This window comes from Cetorhinus maximus, chromosome 21, assembly GCF_964194155.1.
Source record: "Cetorhinus maximus chromosome 21, sCetMax3.hap1.1, whole genome shotgun sequence".
Classification (NCBI taxonomy): domain Eukaryota; kingdom Metazoa; phylum Chordata; class Chondrichthyes; order Lamniformes; family Cetorhinidae; genus Cetorhinus; species Cetorhinus maximus.
The window spans coordinates 46,140,255-46,156,977 of NC_135899.1; the positions used below are offsets into that span (position 1 = coordinate 46,140,255).

General features: G+C 43.1%; 1 protein-coding gene across 1 annotated transcript in view; it reads right to left on the reverse strand.

Annotated features, from left to right (window-relative positions):
* The window catches only part of adgrb2 (adhesion G protein-coupled receptor B2), a 1,091,625-nt gene that overhangs the window by 1,028,951 nt on the left and 45,951 nt on the right, over window positions 1–16,723 (reverse strand). Inside the window, exon 2 of the mRNA XM_078566906.1 lies at window positions 45–777. Within this exon, the coding sequence (XP_078423032.1) occupies window positions 45–762 (718 nt within the window). The 5' untranslated portion in view covers window positions 763–777. The remainder of the gene's footprint in view (window positions 1–44; window positions 778–16,723) is intronic.

Genomic DNA, 16,723 nt, shown 5'->3' on the forward strand with positions numbered 1-16,723 from the left:
TCAGCAAATCTTACAATAAAGCTGCACATAAAAATCGCACTTACCAATTTTTGGTGCAATGTTCTCAACATTAAAATCATTTGCATTTCTGGAATGTAATTTTGATGCTATGAACTCGTTCTCAATGAAAGGCAGTGCCGTGCTTGAGTCGGACTCATTTTCATGCATGTCTGGGCATGCGCACCCTGAGTAATTAATTCCACATGGTTCATGATGATTTTTGTTGCTCAAGCAGCTTTGAAACCAATGGCACAATATTCCACAGCCAAACTGGCTAGAATTTTCATTATTCAGTAAAATAACCTCCAAGAGTTGAAATTCCATTGCATTTTTCCCGAGGTTATTGTTCAAAACTGATTCAGAAGTCAGACAAAATTGTACAAAATCTTTATCAAACTGTAAAAATGTAAACAAATTCCTTGTTTCACACAAGTTAACAGCATCATAATCAATGTAATCCAATGTGCTACAGGTCTGGTTCGGAATGTAGTGATCCAACTGCAGTACCATCAGAGAGGTGTGGGAGCAAAGCTGCTTCGCTTTATGAAATTTTAAGTAAATGGAATATTTTGTTGGATCTGGGTTTTCAATTGTCCAGGAGCAGCCAGACAAGGCTTCAGGGAATATGTCCTGTAGGGAGAATGATCTGTACAGAACTCCAGAAACCAAGGTGGAACATACGTTCTCACTGACATCAAACCCCAAAGTGAGCAGATCAAGGGACAACAACACAGATAATATCAGGCGATGAGCAGTGTTCATCCTATGTCATATGTCCTGAAATGAGAGGGAACAAAAATTGAGTTATGATACAATTATAACATAATTCTGATTTTTTTTCTGCATAGCACATCACATAATACTACATAAATGAGGGTAACCATGTGGCAAAACAGACCAGTTGTTCTGAATACTGTTTCTTAATTCAGAATGTCATAACCATGTAAAAGGCATCCCCCTAAAGTGGTCCTAAGTGGTCTTATTAACTAAAATACAAATACAAAGATTAAAAGCAGATAAAGATTTTTAAAAATTAAAGAGAGAGATTTCAAATTAGTCTCCATGAGATATTATTGTAGGCCCATTGCTTGAGTTCCTTCCTTCTGAAGAGAAGGAGTTGAAACTTGAGGGTCAGTTTAGCAGCTGTGATGGCTTCTCCAGTCGATCAGCTGGTGTTTGGCCTTTTTCAATTGGACTGAGCAGGTTAGCAGGTTTTTGGGGGAGAGAGGTTTCCTGTTCCTCACTAATTCTGTGGTTACGGCATTTATAGATTGGACAATTTCAGCAGAACAGAAGTTGATTTCTTAAATACCTTTCTTTTTGCCCTTCCTTGGCAAAGGACCCTCTCTGAAGTTGTTTCTCAGAGTACTTCCTGGAGTCTTGCACACAAAATCGCTGTTCACAGCCTGTCTTACTGTCACAACAAAAACAAAATGGCTGCTATGTTTTTTCAATGAAGCAATGTTCCACAGTGAGGTCCTTTGAAGTCCCTTCCTATCTCCTCTTCCCTCAGAAGTAAAAAGGTTTTTCACACATTTTAGATATCAATGGACATCCCTGGAGGGATCTTTGCATTTTTAATGACTCTTCATAGCCAGCTCTGGAGAAATGAGTTTAATAAGGTTTGAATAAACACCGGAAAGCGCCTTGTTGTCTCTCCATACTTCCATTTTGAAAGAGGCTTTTAAACTCAATAGAATTTTACAATGGCGGGATTTTACAATCCCGTCGAAGTCAATGGACTTTTCAATGATTTGCCGCATTTTATAGCCCTATACCTGCTGCGACAGGGCTGTAAATTTCCACCCAATGTAAAGTTTTGAAAACAGAAGTATGCCTTTAAAGGAGAGGGCAGTAGAGAGCAGTAGAGGGAGTGTCAAATCATATGATGGGAATGGAGTAAGAGGTGGCTAAAGACAGCTTCCATGATTTCTGTGGTTTATCCCTGTGGAAATTGCTGATGTTATGTTGAAAGGTTCAGCTTTTTGACTCAGTGTTTTGGGGTTTGCTCTGATGCTCAACATACATTTGAAATGTCTAAACCCAGAGGCAAACGCAATCAGAATGAAACCGGGCCTGATACTTTATTGAATGCGGTGTCCAATATTACAGCTGGTAACAACATGGGCAGCTTCCCAGGCTGAACTTAATTCAGTTAGCACACTTGCTGACTTACAGAGCACTATTCTCGCTGAATTTGCTGGACTCCATTTGGAACTGTGTTCCTCTGTTGCTACTCTACAAGTCTCTGTTGCCTCCATCAATCAAAGGCTGTGGGATGTTGAACAATCAGCTACTGACGCGAGCGACAGAATTGTGGCTCTAGAAACCTCCTGCCCCCAGCCTCCAGCTGAAAGTCCAAAGTGCTAAATTGTTGACATAGGTGGATGACCTGGAGAATCGCAGCCGAATACAAAATTTAAGGATTCTCTCGGTGCCCGAGGGTGCAGAACAGGGAAACCCTACAACCTTTACTGAGGCACTTCTTTTGGAAGTTTTTGGCAAGGAGCGTTTCGATTCACTGCCGGTAGTGCATCGGGCCCATCACTCTTTGGTGTCACAGCCACAGCACAAGTCCCCAAGGCCATTAATACTAAGACTGCATCACTATAACGTGAAAGAGCAAACTATTCAAACTGTCTAGAGAAAAGGGTCAACTATACTTTCGTGGAAGCAAGAAACTCATCTACCCTGACCTCAGCGCGGATCTAGTTAATTAGTTAAAGCCTTACTTTGTGAAGCCAGACTTAAATATGGCTTTCTCCCCCTGCTCACCTGCATGTAGCTTTCAACGGAGTGAATAAGATTTTCAACACGCCGCAAGAAGCTTCAGCATCGTCAAGGACACAATTACCTTCTCTTAATAATATATAATTATATTAATATATCATGACTTCATCCAGGACAAAATGGTACTCAGTGCTTAACTAGGCAACTATACATGATGGTTCTGTTACACAATAAGTTTTGTTGATTATACCAATCTCTTTGTCTTATGTTCAAACTGCACTAATTGCAGGAAGTTTTACATAAACTCTATGGGTGTTTATTTTTTACTTTTACCACATGTGCAATTGAATTCTTTGAGAATTTAATCTCTCTTTATATTCTCCCTCTCTTGTTGAGCACTGTGTTACAAAATTGTTGCTTCGGACAGATTCTGCACATTGTTTAGCATATGCTGAGCTATACAATACTTTTGTTTGAGATATTTGATTCTATATTGCTTTAATGTGGCTGTCTTTTTAAGAAACACTGGTAAAATAGATATGAGTAGTACACTAACTGCAGAGGGTAGCATTCACTTCATTTGGGGAGGTGATGTAAGCTTTTCTTTTTTTGTGTGCTATCTTTGTTCCCTTTTCTTCTTTCCTCTTTTTTCTCTTTTTCCTGATTTTTTTTCCCCAAAAATACACATATACTTTCCTTTTGGTCAATTTTTAACATTCTTTAGGTGGATAAGCTCCGGTCCAAAAATAGTTAATCTTTTATTTGCAATGGTTAACCTATGGGGGCCATATGCTTTGATACGCTTTTATTATTGTAATGTCCGCTAATATTAAGGCTTCACAGGGTGGTTGTCTAATCCATTTTATCACCTGGAGTGTGAAAGGTCTAAATCACGCAGTTAAAAGAAATAAAGTTCTCTCTCATATACACCATTTGAAAGTGGGCATTGCCTTCATGCAGGAAACTTAGTTACATACATCTGACCACTTTCGAATGCAGAATGGTTGGGTTGGGCAGATGTTTCATTCTAATTTTCATAGTAAAGTGAGAGTGCAGTAATTTTAATCCATAAAGGCATTCTCTTTGTTTACTCTTAGGTTAGAGCTGATCCTAATGGCCGCCATATTATGGTACAAAGCAGACGTTTTAACTGTCCATAGATCCTAGCAAATGTGTTTGCAACCAACTGGGATGATCATTGGTTCATTTCAAATTTTTTATTTTCCCTACCTAATTTGGACTCATATCATTTACTTCTTGGAGGAAATTTTAACTGTGCTCTTAACCCAAATTTAGATCACTCATCCACAAAATGTGTTCCAACATCAAAATCAGCCTCAGCCATCAGTTCTTTTCTGGATACACACAGATTGATAGACGCTAGGTGTTTCCTATACCCATCAGCAAGACAATACTCCTTTTTCTCTCCTGTTCACCATACCCATTCGATGTTGACTATTTTTTCCTTGAGAAGAAGCTGCTCACTTTAATTCAATCTTGCACATACAATAGTTTTGTGATCTCTAATCATGTCTTCTTAGCTTTAGCAATACAATTCCATGACCAACCTGTTTCTCGTCCACCATGGCGTTTTGATGCTCTTCTTCTGGCAGTCCTGAATTTTACTAAATTCATTTCCTCGCAGATTGACACTTTTATAGAACTTAATACTGCACCAGATATGTCTTTTGCTACAGTCTGGAGAGTATAAAGGTTTACCTACGTGGACAAACTATTTCAGATACTGCTCAACTTAAATGCAACACCTCAAAATTGTCCAACTGGTTGACCAAATTCTTTTAGTGGACCAGCAGTATGCTATTGCACCTACCCCAGTATACCCACCCAGGATTACAGGTATCTCTGGGACATACAACACTCCTCAGACTGCTGTTCTCGTCGCATTCTGAGATCCACACTCAGTGCCATGCGCCGCCATATAAACACACTCGACCTCTCCCTCCAGCAACACCACCGTACCCTTTTTCAAAGCTGCGCGTGCCCCTAGTTTCATTTTATTCTTCGTCTCATCCGACACATCAACAAGAAACTTTGTCTCTTTCTTTTCGGAGCAAAGGAACGCAAGCTCCAACAACTCATCGACACCAACACCCATCCAGGACCCTCCACCCCTGCCTGTCCCTCTGTCCCCACCCCATCTTCCAATCCCAGCCCCAGCCGTGTATTCACCATACCCCCTGACCTTCCCCTCTCCGACGCTGAACTTTCAGTGCTCAGCAAAGGACTTAGTTTCATACCCTTATGCCCTCATCTCAATTAATTTCGGGCTCGGCACGATGCTGAATTCTTCTTCCGCCGTCTTCGTCTCCGTGCTCACTTCTTTGGGCAGGACTCCTCTCCCTGTTCAACGGATCCTTTTACCCACCTCCAATATTCTCCCTCCACCTGGACCCCTCCCTCTGGATTCTTACCTTCTCTTGATCTTTTCATTGAGAACTGTCGGCGTGACATTAGTCATCTCAATTTCTCTGCTCCTCTCACCCACTCTAACCTGTCTCTCTCTGAACTTGCTACACTCCGATCTCTCAGGTCCAACCCTGACATTGTCAACAAACCCGCTGACAAGGGTGGTGCTGTTGTTGTCTGATGCAATGACCTCTACCTCACGGAGGCTGAGCGTCAACTCGCAGACACTTCCTCCTACCTCCCCCTGGACCATGACCCCACCACTGAACATCAAGCCATTGTATCCAGGACTGTTACTGACCTCATCTCCTCTGGAGATCTTCCTTCCACAGATTCCAACCTCATAGTCTCCCAACCTCGGACAGCCCGCTTCTACCTCCTACCCAAAATCCATAAACAGGACTGTCCCAGCAGACCGATCGTGTCAGCCTGTTCCTGCCTCACGGAACTCACTTCTTGCTATCTTGACTCCATTCTCTCTCCCATTGTCCAGTCCCTTCCCACCTACATCCGTGATTCCTCTGACACCCTACATCATATCAACAATTTCCAGTTCCTTGGCCCCAACTGCCTCCTCTTCACCATGGACGTCCAATCCTGCTACACCTCCATCCCTCACCGGTTGGTCTGATGGCTCTCCGCTTCTTCCTCGAACAGAGGCCCGAACAATCCCCATCCACCACTACTCTCCTCCGTCTGGCTGAACTTGTTCTCACACTGAACAATTTCTCCTTAAATTCCTCTCACTTCCTCCAAATAAAAGGTGTGGCTATGGGTACCCGCATGGGCCCCTGTTATGCCTGTCTCTTTATGGGGAATGTGGAACATTCCTTGTTCCAATCCTACTCCGGCCCCCTCCCACAACTCTTTCTCTGGTACATCGATGATTACTTCGGTGCTGCTTCGTGCTCTCATCTGGACCTGGAAAAATTTACTAAATTTGCTTCCAATTTCCACCCCTCCATCATTTTCACATGGTCCATCTCTGACACTTCCCTTCCCTTCCTTGGCCTCTCTGTCTCAATTTCTGGTGATAGACTGTCCACCAATATCCATTACAAGCCTACCGACTCCCACAGCTACCTCGACTACAGCTCCTCACACCCCGCTTCCTGTAAGGACACCATCCCATTCTCTCAGTTCCTTCGCCTCCGTTGCATCTGTTTTGATGATGCCACTTTCAAAAACAGTTCCTCTGACATGTCCTCCTTCTTCCTTAACCGAGGTTTTCCACCTACGGTGGTTGACAGGGCCCTTAACCGTGTCCGGCTCATCTCCCGCGCATCCACCCTCACACCTTCTTCTCCCTCCCAGAAACATGATAGGGTCCCCCTTGTCCTCACTTATCACCCCACCAGCCTCCGCATTCAAAGGATCATCCTCCGCCATTTCCGCCAACTCCAGCAAGATGCCACCAACAAACACATCTTCCCTTCACCCCCCCGGCGGCATTCCGCAGGGATCGTTCCCTCCGGGACACCCTGGTCCACTCCTCCATCACCCCCTACACCTCAATCCCCTCCCATGGCACCTTCCCATCCAACCGCAGAAGATGCAACACCTGCCCCTTTACTTCCCCTCTCCTCACCGTCCAAGGGCCCAAACACTCCTTTCAAGTGAAGCAGCATTTCACTTGCACTTCCCTCAATTTAGTCTACTGCATTCGTTGCTCCCAATGCGGTTTCCTCTACATTGAAGAGACCAAACGCAGACTGGGTGACCACTTTGCAGAACACCTTCGTTCTGTCCGCAAGCATTACCCAGATCTCCCTGTCACTTGCTATTTCAACACTCCACCCTGCTCTCATGCCCACATGTCCGTCCTTGGCTTGCTGCATTGTTCCGGTGAAGCTTAACGCAAACTGGAGGAATAGCACCTCATCTTCTGACTAGGCACTTTACAGCCTTCCGGACTGAACATTGAGTTCAACAATTTTAGATCATGAACTCTCTCCTCCATCCCCACCCCCTTTCCGATTCCCCCCCTTTTTTTCCAATAATTTATATAGATTTTTCTTTTCCTACCTACTTCCATTATTTTTAAATGTAATTCCATCCATTGTTTTATCTCTGCCTTTTAGCCTATTCCGATCCCTTCTCCCCACCCCACCCCCACTAGGGCTATCTGTACCTTGCTTGTCTTGCTTTCTACCCTTAATTAGCACATTCCTCAGATAATATCACCACCTTCAAAACCTCTTTGTCCTTTTGTCTGTACATCTTTTGGTTATCTCCACCTATCACTGGCCCTCTATCCAGCTCTACTTGTCCCACCCCCCTTAAACTAGCTTATATTTCACCTCTATTCTATTTTTACTTAGTTCTGTTGAAGGGTCATTCGGACTGGAAACGTTAACTGTGCTCCTCTCCACAGATGCTGCCAGACCTGCTGAGTTTTTCCAGGTATTTTTGTTTTTACTATACAAACAGCGTCTGGCTCTACAGATTGAATTTGATCTTCTTTCCACTAAAGAATCAGAAAAGCTTTATACTTAGATCACGTGGGAATTTTATGAGCATGATGAAAGAACCAGTAGGCTCCTGGCTCAGCAGTTTTGCCAGTCTGCTTCCTCTCAACTTATTGCTGAAATCACCACTCCAACAGGGTCAATCACCACCGAACACCAAGAGATCAATGATCAATTCAAACTTTTTTATTCCACTCTTTATACCTCAGACTCCTTTTTATATCCTGATTTATTTCACAATTTTTTTGATAATATGGAAATCCTATCTCTGACGTCTGACTCTATGAATGCGTTAGAAGTAACCCTTTCCCAAGATGAAATACTAAAGGCAATTAAAGCCATGCAAAGTAAGAAGGCACCAGAGCCTGATGGATTTCCAATAGAATTTCATTAAAAAATTCTTATCACAACTTCCTCCATTATTATTCTCTCTGTTTTCGGAATGCTTTCTCTCTAAAACGCTCCCTCCCATGCTGCACAAGGCACCTTTGTCTATTCTTTTAAAGCGGGATGAGGATCCTCTGCATTGCAGTTCATAGCGGCCAATTTCCCTTTTTAAATGCGGATGTCAAGATACTAGCTAAAATCTTAGCCCACCATCTTGAACCTGCCCTTCCATCTATTATCTCTCCTGACCAGACAGGTTTTATACAGTGCAGACAATCCTTCTCTGATTTAAGGCGTCTTTTCAATATTATTTATACACATTCAACTACTCCTCTCCCTGAGGCTCTTATAACTATGGATGCAGAAAAGGCTTTTGATACAGTAGAACGGGATTACCTTTTCTTCACTCTTCAAAAATTTGGATTTGGACTCATTTTTATAAAATGGATAAAACTATTCTATTCCTCACCGGTTACTTCAGTACGTACAACTAATATCTACTTTAAACTCTTTGACCTCCATCGAGGTACGAGATAGGAGGCCTCCTACTTTTCACTATTGCTACTGAGCCCCTAGCGATTTCATTGCAGACTTGTGGAGATATACAGGGTGTTATACAGGGTGGAGTCAAGCAGAAGCTCTCCCAATGTGCTGATGACCTGCTTCTATACACCTCTGATCCGGCCTCATCTCCCACATATTTTTTCTCTTCTTGAGCGATTTGGTCATATTTTAAGTTTTTAAATTAATTTGCAAATGAGTGAAACTTTTTCGATTAATTCTATTGCAAGGAGTTACCTTCTTTCGCTCCCTCCCCTTCAAGGTCTCAGTAAACAGTTTTAAATATTTAGGAATTTTGGTTACCCAATGCCTTGGAGAACTTTTTAAGCTCAGCTTTGATGCTGTTTTGGAACGTACGAAGCAGGTCATAGCATGTTGGTCTTGCTTACCCCTTTCTTTAGTTGGTTGTATAAATTCTGTAAAGATTAATATTTTGACAAAATTTCTACACTTATTTCAGGCATTCCATTGTTTATTCCCAAGCTTTTTTTGTTGCAATAGACCAATTAATTTCTTCCTTTATTTGGAATAAGGAAACACCCAGAACTTGTAAAGTTTTTCTACAAAATCCCATTTAGGTGGTTTAGCACTGCCAAATTTTCACTTTTATTATTGGTCTGCTAATATCCATAATTTTTATTTTTGGCTTCATTCAGACTTGGCCAGTTTTGCATTGGTGCAATTGGAGGCTGACTCCTATCAATCCACATCTCTGCCTGCTCTGTTGTGCTCCCCACAAGAGGCATCAAAACCCTTGCTAACGTATACACTGACAATATTTTTGCTTCTTTTGACTCTCTCTCAAAAATACGATCTGCCCCCCACACACTTCTTTCGCTATTTACAAATCAGAGATTTTGCTCGCAAAAAAATCGCTCAGTTTCCTTTATCGCTCCCAAATCACCAACATATTATGTTAGAATTAAATCCTTTTGTTAGGGAGTTCATTTCCAAATTGTATTCCATATTTTTTTTCCCTACAATGCTGTTGACTTTCAACCTTAAGAACTCTTTGGGAGCAAGATTTTGATTCTGGCTTATCAGAAGATAACTGGAAGTCTATATTCTCTCGTGTACATTCCTCATCTGTATGTGCAAGACATGGGTTGTTACAATTTAAAATCTTACATCGTATCCATCTATCCAAGGTGAAATTATCTAAGATTTATCCAAATTTTGATCCAACGTGTGATAAACGTCATGCTGCCCCAGCCTCTTTAATTCATATGTACTGGTCATATCCTAAACTGGCTTTGTTCTGGACAAAATGTTTTAGATCACTCTCACACCCTGAGTTCCTCAGGGTAGTGTCCTTGGCCCAACCATCTTCAATTGCTTCATCAATGATCTTCCTTCCATCATAAGATCAGAAGTGGGGATGTTCACTGATGATTACACAATGTTCAGCACTATTCAGGACTCCTCAGACACTGAAGCAGTCCATGTCCAAATGCACCAAGACCTGGACAATATCCAAGCTTGGGCTGACGAGTGGCAAGTAACATTCGCTCCACACAAGTGCCAGACAATGACCATCTCCAATAAGAGAGAATCTAACCATCGCCCCTTAAAGTTCAATGGCATTACCATCACAGCTGGATGGGCCACAGCTGGAGTACTGTGTGCAGTTCTGGTCGCCACATTATAGGAAGGATGTGATTGCACTGGAGGGGGTGCAGAGGAGATTCACCAGGATGTTGCCTGGAATGAAACATTTAAGTGATGAAGAGAGGTTGGATAGACTTGGGTTGTTTTCATTGGAGCAGAGAAGACTGAGGGGCGACCTGATCGAGGTGTACAAGATTATGAGGGACATGGACAGGCTGGATAGGGAGCAGCTGTTCCCCTTAGTTGAAGGGTCAGTCACAAAGGGGCATAAGTTCAAGGTGAGGGGCAGGAGGTTTAGGGGGGATGTGAGGAAAAACTTTTTTACCCAGAGGGTGGTAACGGTCTGGAATGCACTGCCTGGGAGGGTGGTGGAGGCGGGTTGCCTCACATCCTTTAAAAAGTACCTGGATGAGCACTTGGCATGTCATAACATTCAAGGCTATGGGCCAAGTGCTGGTAAATGGGATTAGGTAGGTACGCCAGGTGTTTCTTACGTGTCGGTGCAGACTCAATGGGCCGTAGGGCCTCTTCTGCACTGTGATTCTGTGATCACTGAATCCCCCGCTATCAACACCCTGGGGATTACCATTGACCAGAAACCGAACTGGACTAGCCATATAAATACTGTGGCTACAAAAGCAAGTCAGAGGCTAGGAATCCTGCGATGGGTAACTCGCCTCCTGTCTCCCCAAAGCCTGTCCACCATCTAGAAGGCACAAGTCAGGAGTATGATGGAATACTCTCCACTTGCCTGGATGAGTGCAGCTCCAACAACACTCAAGAAGCTTGACACTGTCCAGGACAAAGCAGACCGCTTGATTGGCACCACAAACATTCACTCCCTCCACCACCGACGCAGCAGTGTGTGCCATCTACAAGATGCATTGCTGCAATTCACCAAGGCTCCTTCCAAAGCAACTCCCAAATCCACGACCACTACCATCTAGAAGGACAAGGGCAGCAGATAGATGGAAGTTCCCCTCCAAGTCACTCATCATCCTGACTTGGAAATATATCGCCTTTCTTTCACTGTTGCTGGGTCAAAGCTCTGGAACTCCCTACCTACACCACATAGACTGCAGTGGTTCAAGAAGGCAGCTCACCACCACCTTCTGAAGGGCAAGTAGGGATGGGCAATAAATGCTGGCCCAGCCAGCGAAACTCACATCCCGTGAATGAATTAAAAAATATATACTTTCAGTAGCAACATTGAAGCTTCTCCGATTACAGCACTCTTTGTGGTGGAACCAAATGGCATCCCTCTTACAAAAATTCAGACTGATGCACTTGCCTTTTCAACATTATTGGCTGGACGTATTATTCTATTAAATTGGAAACAGCCTGTCCCACCTTCTTTTACTAATTGGATACATGATCTTATGCAAGATCTTACACTTGAGAAAATAAAGTACACTATAAGAGGCTCCACTGATGGGTTTTAGGTAGCTTGGCAACCTTTCTTGGGTTAATTTGAGGAACTACAGTTCTCTACTTTTACAACCTAATTAGGGTCAGTTATATATGAATTAAATCAGGTGAAACTATGTCTGACCTTTGATTATTGTTGATTTTCTTATTATTTATTTTTTGGGGGGTTAGGAAGGGGTTTTTTTCTCTTTCCTTTTACTTTTTTTTCTTCTTCCTCCTACTTCTCTTTTCCTTTTTCTCTTCAAATGTAAGTATATTGAATTATTGCTGTACTATAAGCTTTTTTTATATGGTTACTCTTTTTTTAAAATTTAACAAAAGTCATAAAGAATTGAAGAAAAAAGAAATGTGCCTTTAGAAAAGTTGTCCTTAAAATCTGTAATATCATAATTACATGTTCATGACAAGAGATTCTCAGAAGACTCAGGGAAATAACTTTCAATGGACATTGGCATTACGGCTCAGTGAAACGGGGAGAAGTAAGCCCATTGGAAGCTGGGTGTAACTTTGGACTGGTTACTATAAAGACTAAATTCTGTAAAGAGTACAGTATAATATATAAATGCGGCGTGGGGTTTTCAGTCATGTTCGGAAGTTAAGACGGATATGTTTCCTGCAGTTTTCTGCATTAGTTGCCTACTAAGTGATGATTAGCCATCGTTGCTTTTAGTGTTTGCTAAAGTATAAGACCTAAAACTTGAAATCTTGTCATTCAATTCAAGTCAGTCACTGGGAATTCAAATGTCCTATTAAAAGTTATTGATCTCGTCAGAAATGTATTCTTTATTGTATTTCTTGGTGACTACCTTAAATTGAAGACCTGTAGTTATTTCTTCACAAGTGAAACCATTCTCTCTCTATCCACTATATCAAAGCCTTTCATAATCTTAAAGACTTCAAGTCGTTCACCCATCAGCCTTCTTTTACAACAGGAAAAGAGACTCAACCTGTTCACCACTTCCTGATACGTATACCCATGTATTTTTGGTACCATCCTTATAAAGCTTCTCTATACCCTGTCCAGTGCCTCTGCATCTTTCTTTTAATGATATAGTGACCAGAACTGCACATAGTACTTTAATAATGGTCTAAAAGATATTTTGGTTGGAGCAAAAGAAGGAGGCATTCAAAATCTAAATTAATAAAAAAGGGGACAAACTTTCTTTGGACAAAATAAAGCTTGTGGTTAATAGCTATAAATTTCTAAGCTAGGGACAATTTATCCAAGCACCTTATTTCTTTCTCCAACATTTTTCTCCAACTGTCTCCAGCCCAACCTACATAATCTACTATAGACACTCATTCCGCCCAATGCATGCTGAAGGGCGAGTCCTAAGTCCTATGGTCCAATCTAAGGCTGAAGGCCGTGACCCAGAACCAGATCACAGCTAGCCTTTTAATGGGCCCCCAGCACAGGACAGTGTCAGGTGACCCATTGTAAAATCTTAGAGGAGAAGAAAGTTTTCAACAGTGATGAATTTTGTCTTTTATAGTCTATCCAAGTAAGTCAATTTAAATTAGTGGTTATGTCTGCCAGTCATCCGAAGCCTCAATGTTACCCAAATTTGAATAAATCAGCAAGCCCACAAGATTTAGACATTGAGTAATTGTACATTGAGTTTATATTTTCAGGAATAGATGTCTGCACCATCAGAGGATGGGGAGAGGGGCTCCAGAAGGGCCAAAGCTGCCCCCAGGTTCAGTGAGGCTGCCCTTGTTGGTCGAAGGGAGATGTAACCAGCTCATTCCGAGTGGTGGAAAGAGAAAGAATGCCAGGCAGACTTGTGCTGCGTGGGAGGAAGTGGCCAAGGTGTGCAGTGTGGACATGGTGAGGAGGACCTGCCCACAATGTCACAAAAGGTTCAATGACCTCATGAGGTCGGCAAGGGTGTGTATGACATCAGTGTGAGCAATATTGGTCTAGTGTGATACAGGTCTAGCAAGTGAATGCAGTAGGTATTCGAGATAATCTGCTCATTCAAAGTTGCATATTTCCACAAGTGCACTGCTGTCCTAAACCATGCAATGTGCATTCCAAGAAATTATAAACATAGGTGGGTGGTTGGCAGAATGTCCTTCTGACACCTGAGCATAGGCTTCAGTCTGGAATGTGCTGATCTGATAATGGGGTTGAGACATGATATGTGACTGTTTGAGATTGTTGATGTCAACTCCATGTCAAATCTTTTCAGGAAAAGCGAGCCCACAATGCCCACGAGCAAGTTCATACAGGCGGTGGAATACCACACATGGAAATCCTGACACAATATGAGGAGCAGGTGCTGTCTCTCGTGGAGGATGAGGCGGCCAGGAGTAGAGGCAGTGGTGCTATTGAAGGGAGGCCTGGTTCTGGTGAGATGGCAAAACTATCAGACTGGATGATAACAGGAGATGGTTAGTGTGGTTTAAGAAGGTTAGGAAAAAGGCAAGGTATTTGGTGTTGGGATTTCACACTTTGGAACCTTAATTAAGTGTCATGAACAGAGGCTTCTCATCTTGGTTCAGGGATTCATCAGTTCTGCGGAATTCATTCATGCATGTCAGGCCATGTAAAGGTTTATGTCAGTCCAGTGTTCGGGGTGATGCGTCAAGTAATGTGACATCCGATTACTCCCTTACTGATCTCTCTCTTACAGGAGAAACCTCTTCAGTGCAGCCTCTAGTAGAAGCCATGCAGCAACCTTCCTCCTCCTCCTCTGAGGAGCCCTTGGAGGGAGTAGCATCACATCCTCTCTCTGCACCCAGCACCATCGCAGATACTGGCACTTTGACAGGGTTTAGCCCATTGGCAGGGGCCATGCACACACTGGCACTTCATATCCACAAGTGCAGCTGCTGGACAGTGTGTTGGAGCAGGCCTCAGGCAATTGGAGGAGTGCCCAGGATGGTCCAGAGTCTGATTCCAAGTTGGATGATGAGCCTCTGGAGTCATCTATAAGGTGGCAGATGCTGGATATTCACCGCGAGACCCGTGAAGATTTGACAGGTATACCAGAGGGGCTGTGTGCTCTGGCACAGGCTGTGTAGGTCCATCCAGGCCATGAGCACTGCGGTCACCCATTCTTCAGAGCACCAAGCCTCCACCTTGGACAGACTGGCAACTCTCCTGTAGGGGCAAACCAAATGTATTTCATGTGCAATTGTCAGGATGCATTCTTACCTGCACACCATCGCCCTGGCTCTGAGCTCAGGGGCTCAGACCCAGGGAAAGAGAGGCCCACCCAGGTCCTGTAACCTCACTATTGGCGGGAAATGAGCAGAAGCTGCCTCCATCCGGAAGTTCCTCCCGGGGCAAACATCCTTGCGGGGAGGTTTGCTAGTGCTGTTGGGGGAGGGTTTAAACTAACTTGGCAGGGGGATGCGATCCTGAGAGGAGGTTCAGCAGGGGGAGATGCACAGCCAAAGTTAGAAGAAAGAGCAAGTGAGTCTGGAAGGCATAGAAATTATAGGTCAGTTAAGGCACAAGGGAGTTTGGCAAGGTTGGATGGTATTTATTTTAATGCAAGGAATCTGACGAATAAGGTAGATGAGTTGAGGGCACAAATTAACACATGGAAGTATGATGTCATTGCTGTCACAGAGGCATGGTTAAGAGAGGGGCAGGATTGACAGCTTCATATTCCAGGATATAGGGTCTTCAGGCGAGAAAGGAAAGGAGGTAAAAGAGGAGTGGGTATCGCAATATTGATCAAGGAATCAATTACAGCAGTAAAGAGGGATGACATCTTAGAAGGCTCCTCAAATGAAGCCATATGGGTAGAACTTAAAAACAAAAAAGAAGCAATCATGTTGCTGGGAGTGTACTATAAGCCCCCAAACAGTCAGAGAAAAATAGAAGAGCAGATATGTAGGCAAATTTCAAAGAAGTGTAAAAATAATAGGGTAGTAATAATGGGGGATTTCAACTTCCCCAACATTAACTGGGTTAGTCATAGTATGATAGGTTTAGAGGGAGCAGAATTCTTAAAATGCATCCAGGGGCGCTTTTTAAGCCAGTACGTAGAAGGTCCTACAAGAGAGGTGGGCCGTCCTGGACTTAATTTTAGGGAATAAAGCCGGGCAAGTGGTAAAAATGCATCCAGGAGCACTTTTTAAGCCAGTACGTAGAAGGTCCTACAAGAGAGGGGGGCGGTCCTGGACTTAATTTTAGGGAATGAAGCCGGGCAAGTGGTAGAGGTATCAGTGGGAGAGCATTTTGCAGATAGTGATCATAACTCCATTAGATTCAAGGTTGTTATGGAAAAGGACAAGGATGGGCCAGAAATCAGAGTTCTAAATTAGGGGAAGGCCAATTTTAATAAGATCAGGTATGATTTGGCCAGAATGGACTGGCAGCAGCTACTTTTAGGTAAATCTGCGTCAGAGTAGTGGGACTCATTCAAAAAGAAATAGGGAGAGTACAGAGCCAACAGATTCCAGTAAAGACAAAGGGTGGGACCAACAAATCCAGGGAACCCTGGGTGTCGAAGGATATACAGGATTGGATAAAGAGAAAAAGGGAGGCTAATGGCAGATACCGAGGGCTGAAAACAGCGGAAACCCTAGAGGAGTATAGAATGTGTAGGGGGGAACTTAAAAAGAAAATTAGGAGAGCAAAAAGGGGGCATGAAAAACATTGGCAGGTAAAATAAAGGAAAATCCAAAGTTATTTTACAAGTATATTAAGAGGATAACTAGGGAAAGAGTAGGGCCCATTAAGGACCATGGTGATAATTTGTCTGTGGAACCAGAAGACGTAGGTAGGGTGCTAAATGAATGCTTTGTGTCGGTGTTCACAAGTGAGAGGGACAACGTGGGTATGGAAATCAGGCAGAAGCTCGATGATATAATTAAAGAAATTAGCATAGAAAGAGAGGAGGTTCTAAGTGGTCTGGCAAGCTTAAAAGTAGATAAATCTCCAGGCCCAGATGAAATGTATCGCAGGCTGTTGAGTGAAGCAAAGGAGGAGATAGCAGGCGCGCTGGCCATAATTTTCAATATCTCTCTGGCCAAAGGAGAGGTGCCAGAGGACAGGAGGATAGCCAATGTGATACCGTTATTCAAGAAGGAAGGGATAAACCAGGGAACTATAGGCCAGTCAGTCTAACCTCAGTGGTGGGGAAACTATTAGAAGC